The sequence below is a fragment of the Labeo rohita genome, chromosome 24, assembly GCF_022985175.1.
Source record: "Labeo rohita strain BAU-BD-2019 chromosome 24, IGBB_LRoh.1.0, whole genome shotgun sequence".
Lineage (NCBI taxonomy): Eukaryota > Metazoa > Chordata > Actinopteri > Cypriniformes > Cyprinidae > Labeo > Labeo rohita.
In genome coordinates this window covers 30,180,108-30,198,020 of record NC_066892.1, presented here as the reverse complement: position 1 = coordinate 30,198,020, position 17,913 = coordinate 30,180,108, and the positions used below count along the sequence as shown (strand labels likewise).

The following is a 17,913-nucleotide window of genomic DNA, read 5'->3' as shown; positions in this document are numbered from 1 at the left end:
AACTAGTCCTTTCAGAAACACTTTACTACAGCAGTGTGTGTTAGACGAGAACAGTTTGACCAAATATTCTATAGACAGTCATTCTTCACATCCTGAAACACATTTATTACACATCTCTCTTTACACCTGTGTAATGTTGGAAAGTGATTTCCTAAATTTGAGCTGATTTCATGTCTTACACACTGACCCTCTGCTTCTACACAACAGCTTTTATTGAAGAAGAAGGGCAGAGTTAAATGTGTGATAATGAGCAGATAATGAGTGTGTTCAGCTCCTCATATTCATCGGTGCTTGTGAATTCCTGTTGGCCAAAATCATCTGGACTCGCATTTTTATAAAATGACGTTTATTGATTGCGTGATATGATGATGAGCAGGTCGTGTTTTTTTTTTTTTTTTTAGGTGTTGTTTTGTTTTGTATCATATATAATGTTAAAGGACAGACTGATCACTGTGTGTGTGTGTGAGAGAGAGAGAGAGAGAGAGAGAGAGAGAGACAGCGCCCTCTACAGTCAGCGGTCGCTATGGTAACGTCAGTGTCATCGACGGAGCCGCAGACAAATGGCAGAACGCGTTGAACATCAGACGCGTTTTACGCAACAAAATCACGCGTTAGCGGACGGATGCGGACAAACACACATCATAAATGTCATCTCTGAGGATTATTAGACCGACAGTGAAATAGCCGTTATTTAGAATGTCGTGGATTGTGCCTTTTCTTCATTTCTACTGGAAGTTTCCATTAACTTGCGCTCTGTTTCTACATCTGTCTGCAGTGCGCGGCGAATGAGCGCGCGTCCGCGATGGAGAACAGACGATCAGCACGCGCGGGAGCACAGATCCTTTCCTGAAGATGTCAGATAGCGCTGCGTGATGATGATCGTGATGATGATGATGCGTGTGTTTGTGTGTTATGATCGGAGGGGTTCGAGATTGATGAAGGATCGACTGTGATGATGATGATGATGATGATGGAGCGGAGCAGATGCGCGCGCGCACGCTCACAATCCAAACCACATCACCTGACAGCTCCATTTAATGGATTACAGAGAACTAGGTCGGATTTCTCCTACAAATGAATGGATTAGTGACTTACACCTTATTCTACACATCATTCCTCCTCATCTCATTGTTTGATTGGACACATGTAAGTTCAGTGCTGACAGAGCTGATGATAGAGGGGTTATCACTGTTTCACATTACTGTCATCCAGGTGTGTTTTGTTGACTGAAATGTAGAGTGTGTTGTCTGATGGTCTGAATGAAATGCTCAGATTTGAGCTGCGTTCAGTGTGTGATCGGATCATCAGATCTGAAGTGTTTTGACACTGCCTCATCCTGTAGGAAAACATTAACAGTGTAATGGTTAAAAAAATACAGCCCCCTGTTATTTATATCAACAATGGAAATAAACAGAGTTTAAACAGAGCAGTTCTAGAATCTGACAATAGTGTAATGCAATAGTATGTTAACTTCAAATCAAAACTAGTTCGGACCACTAATCTATCATAACTATTTATACACACATTCTATTGAATATTGAAATAATCTGATTTTAATGTGAAAACGTCATCTAATGATCAACCATTTTATATCTGGAGTCTCCCTCTTATAACAAACATCTTAAGCATGTAAATGCTTGTTTGTGTAGTTGGAGAAGAGTTATATTCATATTCATTACAGTAGTTATCATCAGATCGGTGGACGGACGAGATCCTCAAAATATGTATCAAACTTTTATGCTTCGCACTAAACTTTTACAGTTATTAACTGTGGTTACGTAATTATGCTCCCTAAATAATGCCATTTTTCAACAATGGTTTTGTTAACGATTTAAAAATTGGTTAAATTAAAAATGAATTCAACAGTATATAGATAACACTTCATTCCAATACAAACTGCAAATGCCATAGATTTTGTGTTGTTCTGTAACTTTTTGTTCTGTCATTATTCCCAAGAGACAGAACGAGATGTTGGTCATAATATAAATCTTTTAAAAATAAAATACACAACGTATTCTTAATTAATAACTTATTTTTGATAAGATATATAATTATCCCAGATACATGTTCATTTTTTATTATCTGCATAATTAAATACATAAAGAAATATATTTTGTGTTTGGTTCATTACCACTTTTGGCAGCGTGAAGCAGACTTTAACTTTAAACATTACAGATCTGACAGTTCATTTATATGCACGTATCCTACAAAAACTCCTGTGCGACGTATGCGCCGTAGATCAGGTGATTTTAATGATGCCTTCTGTCAGTAGAGAATAACAATATGGGTTCACCACCTGTGCGCGGTCCAGTCATTTATATATAGATCAGCTGTTTGGACATAATTTAAGAGAAAGAGTTCATTAGAAGTACAGGTTTAAGGGTACACTTGAAGTTGTACTAAAGTGGATGCAGGAAGTAGTTAATAATCCATGTACAATTAATTGTAGCCAACAGGTATGTGGAATATCACCTGAGAGATGAATGAAAGGCAGAGAAAGTGAGGAATAAAGCCAGGAGCTGAGACCAAAAAAAGAGTATTGAGCATAATCTTCGTTATATCATGTCCTTGACAATGAGACTAAAACCAGATCTGAGACAATCAAACTGACCGATCATCAGTCTACAGCAGCCCTCGATATCGGCACACCTGCCGTATAGACACGTCTCACTGTCGGCACCTGTGTGCCATCAAAATAACCTATTTGGTAAGGAAGAGGCGCTTGTGACAGGAAAACTAATGTCTTTTTAACCCTGCAATGGCGAATAATGACAACTATAGTGAAATACAGATACACAAAAGCACAAACACAGCAACCTGTTAAAGCATTACACATCCAGAACATTTATGAAAAACAATAAAAGTCAGCACACTCTGGATACTCATAAATATTACACCAGCAGATGAAGCATTAGAATGAAATTAGTTGCGAGGGGTTTGCTGTCACTGTCCCATCATTCACTAATGCTTTATTTGCCAGGCCTGCATCATGGTTCATAAACAATCTGTACTGAAATATGCTGATCAAACACAATCCTGCACTGAAGCGATCAGGTACTTCGTTAAAATAAGCCTCAGCCTTTTCTAATATCGATCCTTCGGAAGTGGAGACGTGGGTTTCTGTAGCCAGGAGCAGCACAAAGTTTGCTGAGTCTCAACATCCGCTCAGATAAATGACAGCTGGAACAGGAAGCTGTGCACACAGCAGTCGTGCAGGAACTGTGTTGTATAGTACAACAACCTCCTAAACTACTTAACCCTAACACTAACCAAACAGGACTGCATTTTACAACAGTAATGTTACTTTTCTACAAACTGTATGAATGGACTATAAAAATTAATCTGTTTGATAATGTTGTACTGGTTGGTCATTTGCATACCGCCCACGCCTAGTTTATGACATACAGGAGTTTGTTGTACAATAACACACAGTTCCTGCACGACTGCTGTGTGACAGGACATGTTTTAATTTATTTAATTTCTTATAGTATTTCTTACCTGAATACAAATGTTAGACCCACATGGAATACTTAAAAACAATTTATTTTCTATCAATCGCCTACTGAACAATTCATTTTACAATTAGATTATTATAGTGAAATAAAATGATTTTGGTCATATCACCCAGCCCTGTCATAACCCCTTTAATGTTAAACAGATTTTTTTAATATTGTTCAGTTAAAGGAATATAACCCATATTTTGTTTCTGTTTTACAGCAGTGTATCAGACTGTGGAGGCCAAAGAAAACGCTTACCAGAGCCCAAGTCAATAACGACTGAAACAAGCACCCATTATCATTGTATGTCATGAAAAACATTGCCTTTGAACCAGAAGGTAACGTGGGGAGAGGGAAACCAGATTAAATCGGGGGAGAGGAGCACCAAAGCCACCAAACAAAGGGAAAATGTTGTGGACAGCGGTTTGGAGGTCCATAGGGTGGCCTACATTTGCAGCGTCTCTGTTTCTAGCAATGGGAGCTTCATTCTCTGAAGTCTTTAATGCCACAGGGAAAGATATTTTTAGTGACTTTGGACAATTCCAGATTACTGAGAATGGGCCACCAGAGCTACGGAAACTCCAAGCCGCTAATCTTCACCCTAACTTATACTTTAACCAGGACGATATAACACAGTTGAGACAAAGGTCAACTACGACTCACAGCCACATCTTTAAAGTGATCCGGACAGCTGTGCTGACGATGCTCTCCGCCGGTCCGCTCTACATGCCACCCACAAAGCACGAGGAGTTCACCAGCAAATGGAATGAGATTTATGGAAACAACCTCCCGCCTCTGGCCCTCTACTGCCTACTGTATCCCGAGGACACAGCTGCCGTGCAGTTCCTGATTAAGTTTATGGACCGTATGTCGGAATATCCTGACTGGAAAGTAAGCAGCGCACCAAACGACGAAGTTCCAATGGCTCATTCTCTCACTGGATTTGCTACCGCTTTTGACTTTGTCTACTCGTTGCTGGATCAGAAGCGCCGAGACCTGTACTTAAAGAAAATTTCTGCTGAAACCCAAGCGCTCTACGAGACGTCTAAGTACAGGGGCTGGGGAAAGCAGTTTATTCAGAACCATCAAACCACTAATATAGTTGCTATTCTGACTGGAGCTATAGTTGTGGGTGCACACGATGACACTCAGTCGATGGTTTGGAAACAGGTGTCTGTAAATTACATGGAGAAGACAATGTTTCTGTTAAGTCACGTAGTAGACGGCTCTCTGGACGAGGGAGTTGCATACGGGAGTTACACAGCAAAGTCAATCACGCAGTACGTTTTCCTGGCAAATCGCCACTTCAGCATAGACAACACGCAGAACAACTGGCTGCGTACTCATTTCTGGTTTTATTACGCCACTTTGCTTCCGGGCTTTCAGAGAACGGTTGGTATAGGGGACTCAAACTATAACTGGTTCTATGGACCAGAGAGCCAACTAGTGTTTTTAGATTCCTTTGTGATCAAAAACGGGTCCGGGAATTGGCTGGCACAGCAGATTAGGAAGCACAGACCTAAAGATGGTCCCATGGGTCAGTCCTTCGCCCAGCGCTGGACGACGCTTCACACTGAGTTTCTCTGGTATAACGCCGACCTTACTCCACAGCCCCCTTATGGCCACAATAAGGCTAAGATGCACATCTTCTCAAACTGGGGAGTGGTGACTTACGGGGCAGGTTTATCTGTTGCTCAGGGCAACACCTTTGTCTCATTTAAATCTGGTAAGCTGGGCGGTCGGGCGGTGTTTGACATTGTCCACGCCAAGCCTTATTCATGGGTCGATGGCTGGAACAGCTTTAACCCCGGTCATGAGCACCCAGACCAAAACTCGTTTACTTTCGCCCCTAACGGACAAGTATTCGTTTCTGAGGCATTATATGGCCCCAAATACAGCTTCTTAAACAACGTGTTAGTGTTCAGCCCTTCTCCAACGAGCCAGTGTAATGTCCCTTGGGAAGGACAGCTCGGGGAATGTGCCAAGTGGCTCCGCTGGACCGACACAGGGGTCGGAGACTCGGCGGGAGAGTTGATCGCTGCTTCTGCCCATGGAGACACTATGTTTGTGAGCGGAGAAGCGGCTGCGGCGTATTCCTCAGCCATGAGACTGAAGAGCGTGTACCGAGCCCTGGTTCTCCTCAACTCGCAGACTCTTGTGGTAGTTGACCACATCGAGAAAAGAGACGACTCACCCGTGAACGTCGTCAGCGCGTTCTTTCACAATCTTGATATCGACTTTAAATACGTGCCCCATAGTTTCACAGACAGGTACAATGGGGCACTGATGGACGTCTGGGATGCTCATTACAAAATGTTCTGGTTCGATAGTCAGGGACGCAGCCCCGATACACAAATACAGGAGGCTGAGCAGGAAGCCGAGTTTAAAAAGAGGTGGACGCAGTTTATCAACGTCACCTTTCCTTTCACAGACTCAGTGGGTAGGATGGTGTATGTGATGCACGGGCCTTACGTTAAAGTTTCCAACTGCAGGTTCATTGAAAGCAGTAAGAATGGGCTCAAACTTTCTCTTGTCATCAACAATACTGAGAAAATACTATCTATAGTAACCAATCACAGAGACATTGGGGCGCGTTCCAGCTATCTGGGCTTTGGGGGTTACGCAAAGGTGGAAGACAGACATCAGATTATCCATTTTGGCTTGGGGACCCAGATTGTCCCCAAACAGACAAAACTGCACAATCATCTCTTTGATTTTGGAGTTACAGTGAATGTCGTAGCCGGAGTAATACTGTGTGTTGCCATTGTTTTCTTGACCCTACAGCGAAAGTTTTACGTTTGCTTTAGCAGACTGATGCGTTATGCTTTGCTTTCGGTGTTAATGCTGTGGATAACCGAGCTCCTGTTTGTCTCGAACAGCTGCGATCAGCTCCTCTGTAAGGTGAAGTGGCGCGGAGCCACCACAGACCCTGAGCTTAGTAAACAAATGACGCTTTATGACCAGTATCAGCTCCCTCTGCCCACGGTAGTGATAACCACGCTACCTGGCTCTGGATCTGACATCCTTAAGCACCTTTTCTACAACAACACAGACTTTGTCTACCTGCGCATCCCTACGGAACACTTGGATATCCCCGAAACAGAGTTCGAATTTGACTCTTTAGTGGATGCTTGCGAATGGACGCGGTCGGAAGCCCAGTGCGGGCGTTTTAAAATGATTCAGGGCTGGCTACATTCACTGGTTCACAACACCCACTTATTCCTGCAAAACATCCCACTCCATGACACCAGCCACCTGAAACTGGCCCAAAGAGTTAGTCTTTCCCAGGACAAGAGGAAGAGACTGAGGAGGAGAGAGTCAAAGGCTGAAATGAAAGGCCGGTTGCGAGTCGACAGGGACGTCGAGTACGTCAGAGAGCTGAGGAGACACACGGTGGACTATCCTAACGCCCGTGTGGTTCTCAATCTCTGCAGTGGCAGCTGGGCTCTTAAGCTGCCCTTTCTCCAAGAAGTTATCGGCCCTTCTCTGAGAGCCATCTATGTTGTCAGGGACCCTCGTGCATGGATTTATCTGATGCTGTATAATAGCAAACCTAGCCTTTACTCACTCAAGAACATTCCACAGCATCTAGCTCTTATTTTCAAGCAGGATATGGTGAGCGACAGGTGTCCGACCGCATTTGCCACCGAGTTTAGGAAGCTGTGGCAGCTCATATCCCATTCAGAGACCAATCCTGTGCTGTTGCTCGCCCACCTGTGGCTCGCTCACACCGCTGCTGTTCTCAGAGTCGCATCTACCTTATCTGAAGAGTCCTATCTTCAAGTCAGGTTTGAGGATGTGGTGAACTATCCTCAAGAGACGGCCGAGAAGATACACTCCTTCCTTGGAATCCCCGTATCACCGTCGGCCCTGAATCAGCTCACGTTCACCACCTCGACAAACTTGTATAACCTGATGTATGAAGGGGACATATCACCAGCCAACATCGACAAATGGAGGAGAAACATGCCAAGGAGAGACATCAGACTCATAGAGTACACATGTGGATTACTGATGAGGCAACTCGGGTATCACAGGTTCACTGATTAAATAGCTGCAGGCCAGCTGTTGTCATTCATCTCTTGTATCTGATTGTTTGATATTTGTGTTGTACTTTTGCACAAATTTGAGTTGCAATCAAAGTAAAGTGAAAATGAAAGAACTAGGCACAAGAAATGAACTTCAGTCTGTGATTCTGCACCATGTCCAATCATCATGTCTAATCTAATATGCAGTATGTGTGTGTGTGTACTTGTTTTTGCTACATTGTGGGGACCAAATGTCCCCACAAGGATAGTAAAACCTGAAATTTTTGACATTGTGGGGACCAGCCGTCCTGCAATGTGTGTGTTGAAGAGAGTGAATTCAGCAAAGCAAGGACGCATTCAATTGATTAAAAGTAACAGCAAACACTTACATTGTTCCAAAAAAAATTCTATTTCAAATAAATGCTGTTCATTTTCCACAATTTATTAAAATGTGAATACAGTTTTCAGTCTATTCAAGAACAGATCTCAAATCGGCATAGTATAATGACTGGTAACACTTTACAGTAAGGTTCATTAGTTAACAGTACTTATCTACTTTAGTTAAGATGAACTAAGAATGAACAGTACTTCTAGTATTGTTCTACTTTCAGCATTTATTACTCTTAGTTCATGTTAATGTCAGAATTTACTAATGCATTATTAAAATCAGTTGTGCTAGTTAACATTAGTTAGTGCACTGTGAATTAACATAAGTTAACAATGAACAACTGTATATTCATTAACATAAACAAAGATTAGGGTTAGGGTTAGGGTTATTAACATGACCATTGTTTGTTCATGTTAGTTAATATATTAATTAACATTAACTAATGGTACCTTATTGTAAAGTGTCACCAACTGATTTCTGAAGGATGAAGACAAATGACTGCTAAAAATTCACGGGAATAAAATATATTTTAAATACATTAATATAAAAAACATGTTTTTCAATATTAATATGGCATTTTTACTGTATTTTTGATCAAATAAATGCAGCCTTGTTGAGCAGAAGAGACTTCTTGGAAAAACATTGCACCAATCCACACTTTTATGTAAAGATATTTACATTAGTCTCCTTTATATTAGACACTGTGTTTGCAGTGATTTAGTCACAGTTATCTACATACTGTGTTGTTCCGCCTTTAATTATCAGGGAGGGAAAAAGTTAACGTTTGGCTTCCATATAGTTACATGTAAGTCCAGTGGCTGAAGAACTTCACCATTACATTAAAAATCCACTGTCCGGATTAGCCCTTTTTAGGCATAATTAGATATTCAATGATTGATGAGATTACTGTCCTAAAATGACAGAATGAATTAAGATGAATGTTTAATTTTTTTTTTTTTGGACATTTTCCAGTTAGGTTTTGTAGGCAGAAATAATGTTTGACACTGTCGACAGAATGTCATTTTACATATTTCCACAAGTAATTTGACAGTAACAAAGTGTAGAATGTTTTAGTTTTATTTTTTGCATGCAAAAAATACAAAGACACTGTAACAATTCCCTTTAGCCATGTACACTCACACAAACCACTGGTTGTATTTTTGCTGTCATTTTGCGTTCTGTGTCTGCAGTCCTGCTCTTTTTCGCATCCAGAGGTGCGTTTCCCCAAAGGAGTACCAACATAGTTCAGTAATTCAGTTATTCCTGAAATCGTAGTTACAACGAACAATTGCAAACAGCATCGCAAACCTATGTGGTTGGAACTACAGCTCTCCACCTGACAATCTATATCTTTTATTCGATACATATACAAAATTTCAATCTACATCTTTTAGTTTGTTTACAGAATTAAAGTGCCATTTCAGAGTGTGCGTGTGCAGATGTGTTATACAGTAATACCGAAGGGGAACCCTGGAGTGACAAGGAAACCCTCAAAATAAAGCAAAATAATAGATATAACGAAACAGGCTCCATATGTTCATTATTTACAGCAATAATCTGACATTAATTTGGAACTGATTTCACCTGCTTGACATCATTAACAACAATTCAATTTAAGCAACAGATGTGTGACGAAGTTCCTACGTGTTTGGAGAACAGTCTTAAGTCTTGACTAGTTCTTTCTGGTACTGTGGTAGTTAAGCAGTGAGTTACGCCGCTGTTGGGGAAACGCACTCCTGATGGTCTGATTCTTCAGTCTGACTGGTTTTATGTTTTCATGTCTCAGTGGCCTTGATCTCTGACTCTTGAAGCTTTATTAAGGTTTGATTTCTCAACATTAAATAAAGTCGATGTATGATTTTGAACCTGTGATCAGATGCAGCAAATGCAGTCTACTACATGTGTTATAAAACACCACTTGACGTCACACTCTATGGCAAGACTTTTTTTTTTCTTAAAACATACAAAAATTACTAGTACTTGTTTCAATAGTGGCTAGTCTCTATTCAGTAGTCACTAGTACTTAACCATTCTATATATTTTAATATGTAAATTAGGCATGTGACAGTATCAAATTTTCTTGTTGCAATAATCGCTGAACCTTTTGTCACAGTATACGGTATTATCACAGTACTGAAATTTAGTTGCAAAAACTGTTGTCAGAAAACAGTATAACAGGTTTAATAACTTTTTTTTCTTATAACAAAAAGAACTGAACATTTAAATGCAATAAAGCAATGCACAAAAATATATAAAGTAAACAAATATGTTTCAAACAGATAAAAGTGCAAAAGAATTATAAAGAACAATATGTTAAGATTAATTAATGTTTAGAAGGTTTTCTCATTGGCAGTTTATGTTAACCAATGAATTAACCAATATTAACTAATGTAGCCTTAATGTAAAGTGTGATGAACAATAAAGAATCAAAACATTTTCAAACAATATCTACACTCTACACTCTACACACCGATGGGTAAAAAACCAACCTAGTGCTGGGTAAAACATGGACAGGGTTGTTCTGACCCAGCAGCTGGATTAAATGTTAAACATAACTTTCTGAATATTAACCCAACAGCTGGGTCAAAACCCAATCACTGGGTATGTTCATATTTTACCTAGCGCTGGGTTTTATTTAACCCAGCAGCTTTTAGAGTGCAGGACATATTGTAGTCCTGATTAAAATGTAATAAAGTTTGAAAATAAATATTTTCTAAAAAGTCTAAGTATTTGGTGCTATGATGAACACTGTAGTGAATACAAAAATCTGAATGTTTAATCATTTAAATCCTGTTCAGAAACAGAAAGCAGTGCAGCTGTTTTGTTTACATGGTTACCGGGGTAACGGCTGCATTTCTGCTGTTCCATCAGTGCCATCTGCTGTCAGAGAGTGAATGTGCACTTTCATTCAATGTGTCTCCTTCACTTGTTTCGCCATGCGCTTCTCATCCATATTGGGCTTGTTTACATCAGAGTGGGCGTTTGTCTTTCAGCAGCATACAGCGGTGTTGTGCATTTTAACCAGCTGATAGGGAAAGTATTCTTACAATGCATACAAAAATCTCTAATAAAGAATTATTTGCTGTATTGTTTAAGTGCCTACGGTAACAATATCGTGCATGCCAAAAAAAAAATATTTTTGGTTTGATTTCCATGTCTATTGAATTGAAGTGATGCGTTTTAAAGCCATATTAGTTGAATCTTATGATATAGGGTTTTCTGAGCGCACACATCCAAAGCACACGTACAGAAACCAGATGTCACATGTCATGTGAATACTAAACCTTTCTCTTTTATTGTGCTTAAACTGTCAGATACACACAAGTTTATGCTGAAAACACACAGAAGATACTAAAACAGTTGGTTATGTCTGTAAAGTTAAACAGCTAGAAAAGAAATCACATGTAGATCTGTGTATTAAGTGACAGCAGCGAAACATAGTACCTATACTGCAGTCTCCGCTGATAATGTGACCCAAACAATAAAATAAATCAGAAAATCGGCTCACTCAGGGCGGTGTCTCTGCTAACACCACAGTGTCCATCAACATGAGTCATGAGTGCGGCTGTAAAATGTCACATTTTGTTGGTTTGTTCTGAGACACTGCTTATGATTTATGGGGATTTAAAAGAAAGGAGTGGGTGTTTTTTTTATCATTATAGTGTGGGTGTGATTAAACAACAGGAATTTTGCATAATAGGTGCCCTTTAAAGGAGATGACTTGATGGAGATGTGTAGTGTTCTCAGTCTGAAACCTCAGCCTGATCTCTGAAGTGTTTGCAAGTCTTCTCCTGATCTTATAAAGATAGTAACACTCAAAACATTTGACTGTTGCAGTGTCAAATTCAGACACATAAGACCCAATGAGATTTCACATTCAGACCTGTGTAATTAAATGAACAGACCTAGAACAGTTTCTGATGACTGCTAATATAACACACAAATCAACTGGATTTTGTTTAGAATCAGTTTATGCTTTGTTTATGTTTTTTTTTTTTCAACATACATAAATGTAATAGCATTTAATTTAGCATTAAGGTATGGAAAAGTACATCGTTCCAAGTTACAACCACACTTTACATAAGAATATGATGATGTGACAAACCCATATTTTTCATGCCAATAAAATGCGGCAGACACTGGAATGAGAAAATCTCACATTCAGGGTCTGAATATGCTGTTAAAACTGAAAACTAGAAACCTGGATGGAAGAACAAAATGAATAACAAATACTCCATTAACAAAATTCTGTCGTTTAATGCTAGGAGAGCTAACAGAAGAATCCTGACAGATTTACACATCACAGATTCAGCAGCTCTGATGTCTGTCGCTGCTGGATCTCTGTGTTTGTTTCCTCATGTGTGTTTCTCATGTCACGTGATCAGAGCGATCAACGTCTCCTAGGAAATGCTTGTTTGTGTAATTCCCTTGCGATTACTCAAGTTAGTTGAGTATCTGCTCTCCCCTGTGTGTCTCATATAGTCGCCGGGTTGCTCTCATTTGTTCTTCATTGCGGTGCTGCTCTTCTGCTCTCTCTCAGCTCTACAGGAGTTTATCAGTCTCTGAACTGCCTTCTGCGTCCTCAAGACTCCTCCCATCATTTATTGCTCTGTGGATTTATTCTCTGGGTAGTTTTCTCTCTCTCTCTTTGAGTTTCAATAAAGACTGGTCATCATTTCTTTCCTCTGTATTTGTGTCATTCCTCTGTCGCTGTCTGATAGAACAATTGGGCTCTAATCCTGCAGCCAACAGGGAAAACACTTCCACTCTTCAGTGCTGACTCAGATAAAATCAACTCAATCAACCAGTCGAGTCAGTGAGGACACGGCCAGACTGAGTTTTCATATGTTTATTTGTAAAGCACTTTTCACAACACACATCATGTCAAAGCAGCTTCACAAAAAGTGCATGTTTTAAATGTTACAGACGTGAAGCCAGAGGAGCCTGTGAAAAGAGAAAAGCTGGTAATGATTTATTAGATAAAAACCTTGAGAGTCTCCAAACTCATCAGGGAAACTCAGCCTCTGGCAATCAATGCATGTCCTTATGGCAATAATATACAGCTCTAAGATCATACAAATCAGTTAACGTCATGTATTCAGTAAACAAACAAAACACGATTTTTTTATGCTAAAAATCATTAAAATATCAAGTAAAGATCGTGTTATATGATGATATTTTGTAAATTTCTTACCACAAATTTATCAAAACTTAATTTTTGATTAGTAATATGCATTGGTAAGAACTTCATTTGGACAACTTTAAACTTGATTTTTCTCAATATTTTTATTTATTTTATTATTATTATTATTATTATTTTTTTTTTTTTTTTTTTGCACCCTCAGATTCCAATATCTCAGGAAAATATTGTCCAATCCTAATAAACAATACATCAATAGAAAGATGTTTTTATTCAAGTTTCTATTCAATTCCAAAATGTGCCCAGGCGGAAAATCTTCCTTCCAGCAGATGACACTAATGACCAATTTACTGTCATGCCTGATGTGGACACAATGTTATGTGCAAGATGTTGGAATCTTTTGTATTAGACACAATCTGAGCATGAATTTGCCATGTTTGAACTCTTCCATAGCACTTTAAAATACAAATGCTTCCATCTCTGCCTTTCTTTCTGAAGATGTTTCTCTTTTTCTCAGCGTCTGCATTTAGTTGTGCCTGACATTGCCTTTGTCTCTCAGCTGCAGTAAATGGAGTCAAGTCACTGCAACCTGGAACAATTACAGTCAGCATTACTCAAACTTAATAGAAATTACAATTATATCTATATACATATTGAAATTTAATTAATATACAACGTGCAACCTCAAAAGCAGTGCTACACAGGCCACAGGTAAAAGAGGGACAAAAACAAATAAAAAATTGGTGGATTAACAGAAAAAGCTTTGGATTTACAGTGTATGTCTATTTATTCAAATAATGTTTTACTTGGGATTTGTTAAATACATATTATATGCAATAAAGGTAATAAAAAAGAATAATGCCATTCATTTGTAAGGCCGTATCACGCCGGGATGTGACAGGGCCTGTCTGACGGTCGGCCATTTTCAACTGCCATTACTCAGCCTTCTAGCATAAAAACGTTAAGATGCAATCAGGGGATTTTTTTTAACCTTTTTTGGCATGTTTTGGATTTCAGACATTTTCATTATTTTCTGGGATGTTTTACCATGACAGGGCCTGACTGTTACACCCCTGTGGACTGTTTTGTGCGTTTTCCCTCATGTATGTCCTTATTTGGTCTTTCCTGTTCCGTTTCTAATTATGATGTCACTGTTTGATTGTTTTCACCTGTCCTCCCCTGATTAGTCTGTGTAAGTTTGGTTGTGTTCCACATCTGATCGTCGGTTCTTGTATTGTCATGTTCAGTCTGGTTCAGTCACTCCGGTTTATTTTAAGTCTTTTACGTTGTGTTTGCGTTGTTTCCCTGCTGTTCCTGTTCCCGTTCCCTGTGGATTATATTAATAAACTCTATGTTCTGGATTTCCTCGCTCCTCCTCCTCATTTCCCCGCACACGACACTGTGACATTGGCGCTTTAGCCCGTCCTCCTCAAAATAAACATACAAAAACAAGATTAAAATCACACAATACAATGACAATAACTCATCCTTGATCAGTGTTAGCTTCACCTCGGTCAAATGATGGTCAAATCACTTCCTCTGAGTCAAACCCTTAAATGCATATTGCACACATTTTATATGTAAACGTGACAGAACTGACCGAAAACATGGGGACCGTTGTAAAATAGTATTTATTTGTGGAACTTACATATAATTTCATGTTTATAATAAATTGATGTGAATGATAACAACTTAAACTTGTTATTGATGGAGTTTTTTCTTTTTGTAGCATAGTTTCAAAACTATAGTTGTTAGCATAAACTATGAAAGCTGTATAGTAGATCCAGTTTGGCTGAGGACAAGGACAGGATTCGTAATTTGCAAAAGTGTTTTTAATAAAGGAAAATAATATCTGAGAACCTAATGAATGACATTCCTTTACAGAACATCTCACAGAAATCAACCATTAGTCCATTTTAGACTTTTTTTTATTTACTTGTTTTATTTTATACTTTTTATTCCTTGTAACAAGTCAGAGATAATGAATGTTTCTGGTAGAATGTCCCATAAAGCTTTTAGGATTACACCCCACCATCAAAATGATCATTCTAATTATTCCAGCAGCTGTGAGAAAAGGCTATAAATGATCTGGCACCTGCAGCAACCTTACATGCTATACGGCCTACTAGTCTTCTTTACGTTTACAGACGTGATGTCATGTCGTGCCGGCATGCTTGAATTTCACACGAAAACCTACCCGTACCACTCAAATAAGAAAACATTATTATAAAACCATTGTGAATCAGGCTAAAGTGATAGTTTAGAACACTGGCTCAATATGTACTTGTTCGAAGAATTTATTTTGTATAATTTTTAACCAAAAAGAGTTACAGAATGCAGCTTTAAGGTCACGTGTCCACCAAAACGTTTTTCCCCATGGCTAGCATATATTTTCAATTGTTCTCAACGAGAGTGCCACATTTTTTAAAACGCCTGGAGTGTGCCGAGTGCTTAGGAAGAATGTTCAACTTTGAGTAAAATGCTGCTCATCACTGTCACTTTCTATTCAGCTAACCAATCAGAGCAGAGGAGGGGTGGGGCTAATACCGATCACCCTGCTTGTACTTCGACTGAACAACATTGGAGAAGATAAAGGAGAAGTTCACTTCCAGAACAACAATTTACAAATAATGTACTCACCCCCTTGTCATCCAAGATGTTCATGTCTTTCTTTCTTCAGTTGTAAAGAAATTATGTTTTTTGAGGAAAACATTTCAGCATTTTTCTCCATATAATGGACTGATATGGTGCCCCGAGTTTGAACTTCCAAAATGTAGTTTAAATGCAGCTTCAAATGATCACAAATGTGGTTGTAAACGATCCCAGCCGAGGAAGAAGGGTCTTATCTAGTGAAACGATCGTTTATTTTCATAAAAATAATACAGTTTATATTCTTTGTAATGACAAACGTTCGTCTTGTCTTACTCTGCCTGAGTAAGGATATTCCGTATCATAACAACCACAACATCTCAAAGGAAAAAGATGGCAGCTGGCAAAAAATGCTTTGGTGCACACACACAGCCTATAGAAACCTGAAACACTCTAGCGCCCCTAGTGGTAAGGAAGAAAACTGCTCACAAAATTCTTACTGACAGGCTCATGTCTGTTACAGTGTTAATTTTGTCAACGAAGACGACAACGAAAAAAATTCATTAACGAACATTTTTTCCGTGACTAAGACGAGACGCTGACGAGCTAAAACTAATATCTGATGATAAAAACTATGATGAAATGTTAACAACAGACTTAAATGTTGACAGGCCTACAATGTTGTTTGAGGACTACAGGACATTCAAAATACGTCCAATAGCCTAAGTTAACGGTCTATGTGCGTCCCTGTCATTGGATCATAAGGGGTGTTTGCATGTCTAGTCTCAGTATGAAAGCTGCAATGGACGGGTCGGCTACAAAAACATGAACTAGCGATCTAAAACAATGGCCTACGTACCTTCAGGGTTAGCGATAGGGTCACCAGACATCACAATTTGTTGTTGATTAACCCTTTGGGGTCTGAGGATGTTTTGGCACCCTGGAGAAGTTTTGACATGCCCTGACATTTGTGCTTTTTTCAGTATCTAAAAAACATATTAATGGCTAAAGTTTGATTACACTGTAATCAGCACAAACTGGACTACAATAATATGTAAGCAACATTAATGTGCATGTTTGTGTTTTTGAGAAAACGATGTTTATGCGTGGTTAGTGAAAAACTAAAATCTTTAAGTCACTGAAATAAGACCATGAAACACATTCAGAACATTTGTTCACAAGACTTTTGAGAACTGGATGTGGTAGTCTAGAGTTTTTTCTACAAAATGATGTGAAAATCATCTCATTCACGCGTTTACAGAAAACAATATATTGATTTAAATTTTCTAAGTCATGTTTTGTGATTGAAAGGGAATATGCGAGGGAGTGACAACAACCATGAATATTTAGTGATTCACACCTGAGAGACAAAAGACCCTCCTCTAATGGCCCATCAGTGAGACTGTGACTGTCAGGTAGAAACAATGAGAGATTCAGAGAATGGAGTTTTAGACTATTTGTATTTTATTTACAACACAGTATCATCAAAACATACATAATGAAGGTCAAAAGCACATTATTGGCTAAATTGATGTTACATGTACAGAGATGTGAACAGACTTTGTGTCAAACTGTTTTCTGGATTCTGTTCAGCAAGTGAAACAAGTAAATTATACCTGATATTTAAGCGATTGCTGCTTCTTTCCATGGATTTAAGAAATTAAGAAACAAAACTCATCATCAGTAGTCCAGGTGGCAGTCTTCATGTGGCATTCATGTAGCATTCATCTGTGGTGCAGGTATCAGATCACTAAAAAAAAAAACAACAACAACAACAACAACAACAAACATCTGTGAGCATGTTAATATCAGGAGCATCTGTAATATATACATATAGTATGATTTTGTAGTCATTGACTCACACATGATTTATACTATCATAAAAATTGACAATTTATATCTGAGAAACTAATTATTATTGTTTAGCATGTTAAACACCTACTCACAAACACAGTATTAAAAATAAACTAATATTACTTTTATATCCTATTGTTATACAATAGGTTATAAATAAATATGATTTTACAGTAATAAACACAAGGATGCTTTGTATGTATTATACAACAAAACCATTTTATGTCTGGGAAACTAATTTATTATTGTGAAGCACGTCATAAACATATATTCGTGAACAGAGTATATAACAGTAGTTTGGTCTAAACAATCTTAGACTGTATCATTCAGTTTTACAGTGTAAACACTATTACTTTTATATCGCGTTTTTATTTTATAGAACATTAAAAATATCCTGGCGTCAAACATTTTGATGCA

General features: G+C 38.6%; 1 protein-coding gene across 3 annotated transcripts; it reads left to right on the top strand.

Annotated features, from left to right (window-relative positions):
- The first annotated feature begins 545 nt into the window (after nucleotides 1–545).
- Nucleotides 546–12,576, top strand: LOC127156003 (dermatan-sulfate epimerase-like protein). 3 transcript variants are annotated; one of them, XM_051098667.1, is made up of 2 exons: nucleotides 546–1,056; nucleotides 3,718–12,576. In XM_051098667.1, exon 2 carries the CDS (start codon nucleotides 3,906–3,908, stop codon nucleotides 7,545–7,547), a length of 3,642 nt encoding a protein of 1,213 aa, XP_050954624.1. In that variant the 5' UTR covers nucleotides 546–1,056; nucleotides 3,718–3,905; the 3' UTR covers nucleotides 7,548–12,576. The 3 variants fall into 3 exon arrangements, with proteins under 3 accessions (XP_050954624.1, XP_050954623.1, XP_050954622.1); XM_051098666.1 differs by having other exon boundaries at nucleotides 546–1,146; nucleotides 3,721–12,576; XM_051098665.1 differs by having other exon boundaries at nucleotides 546–1,146.
- The last annotated feature ends 5,337 nt before the right edge of the window (nucleotides 12,577–17,913 follow it).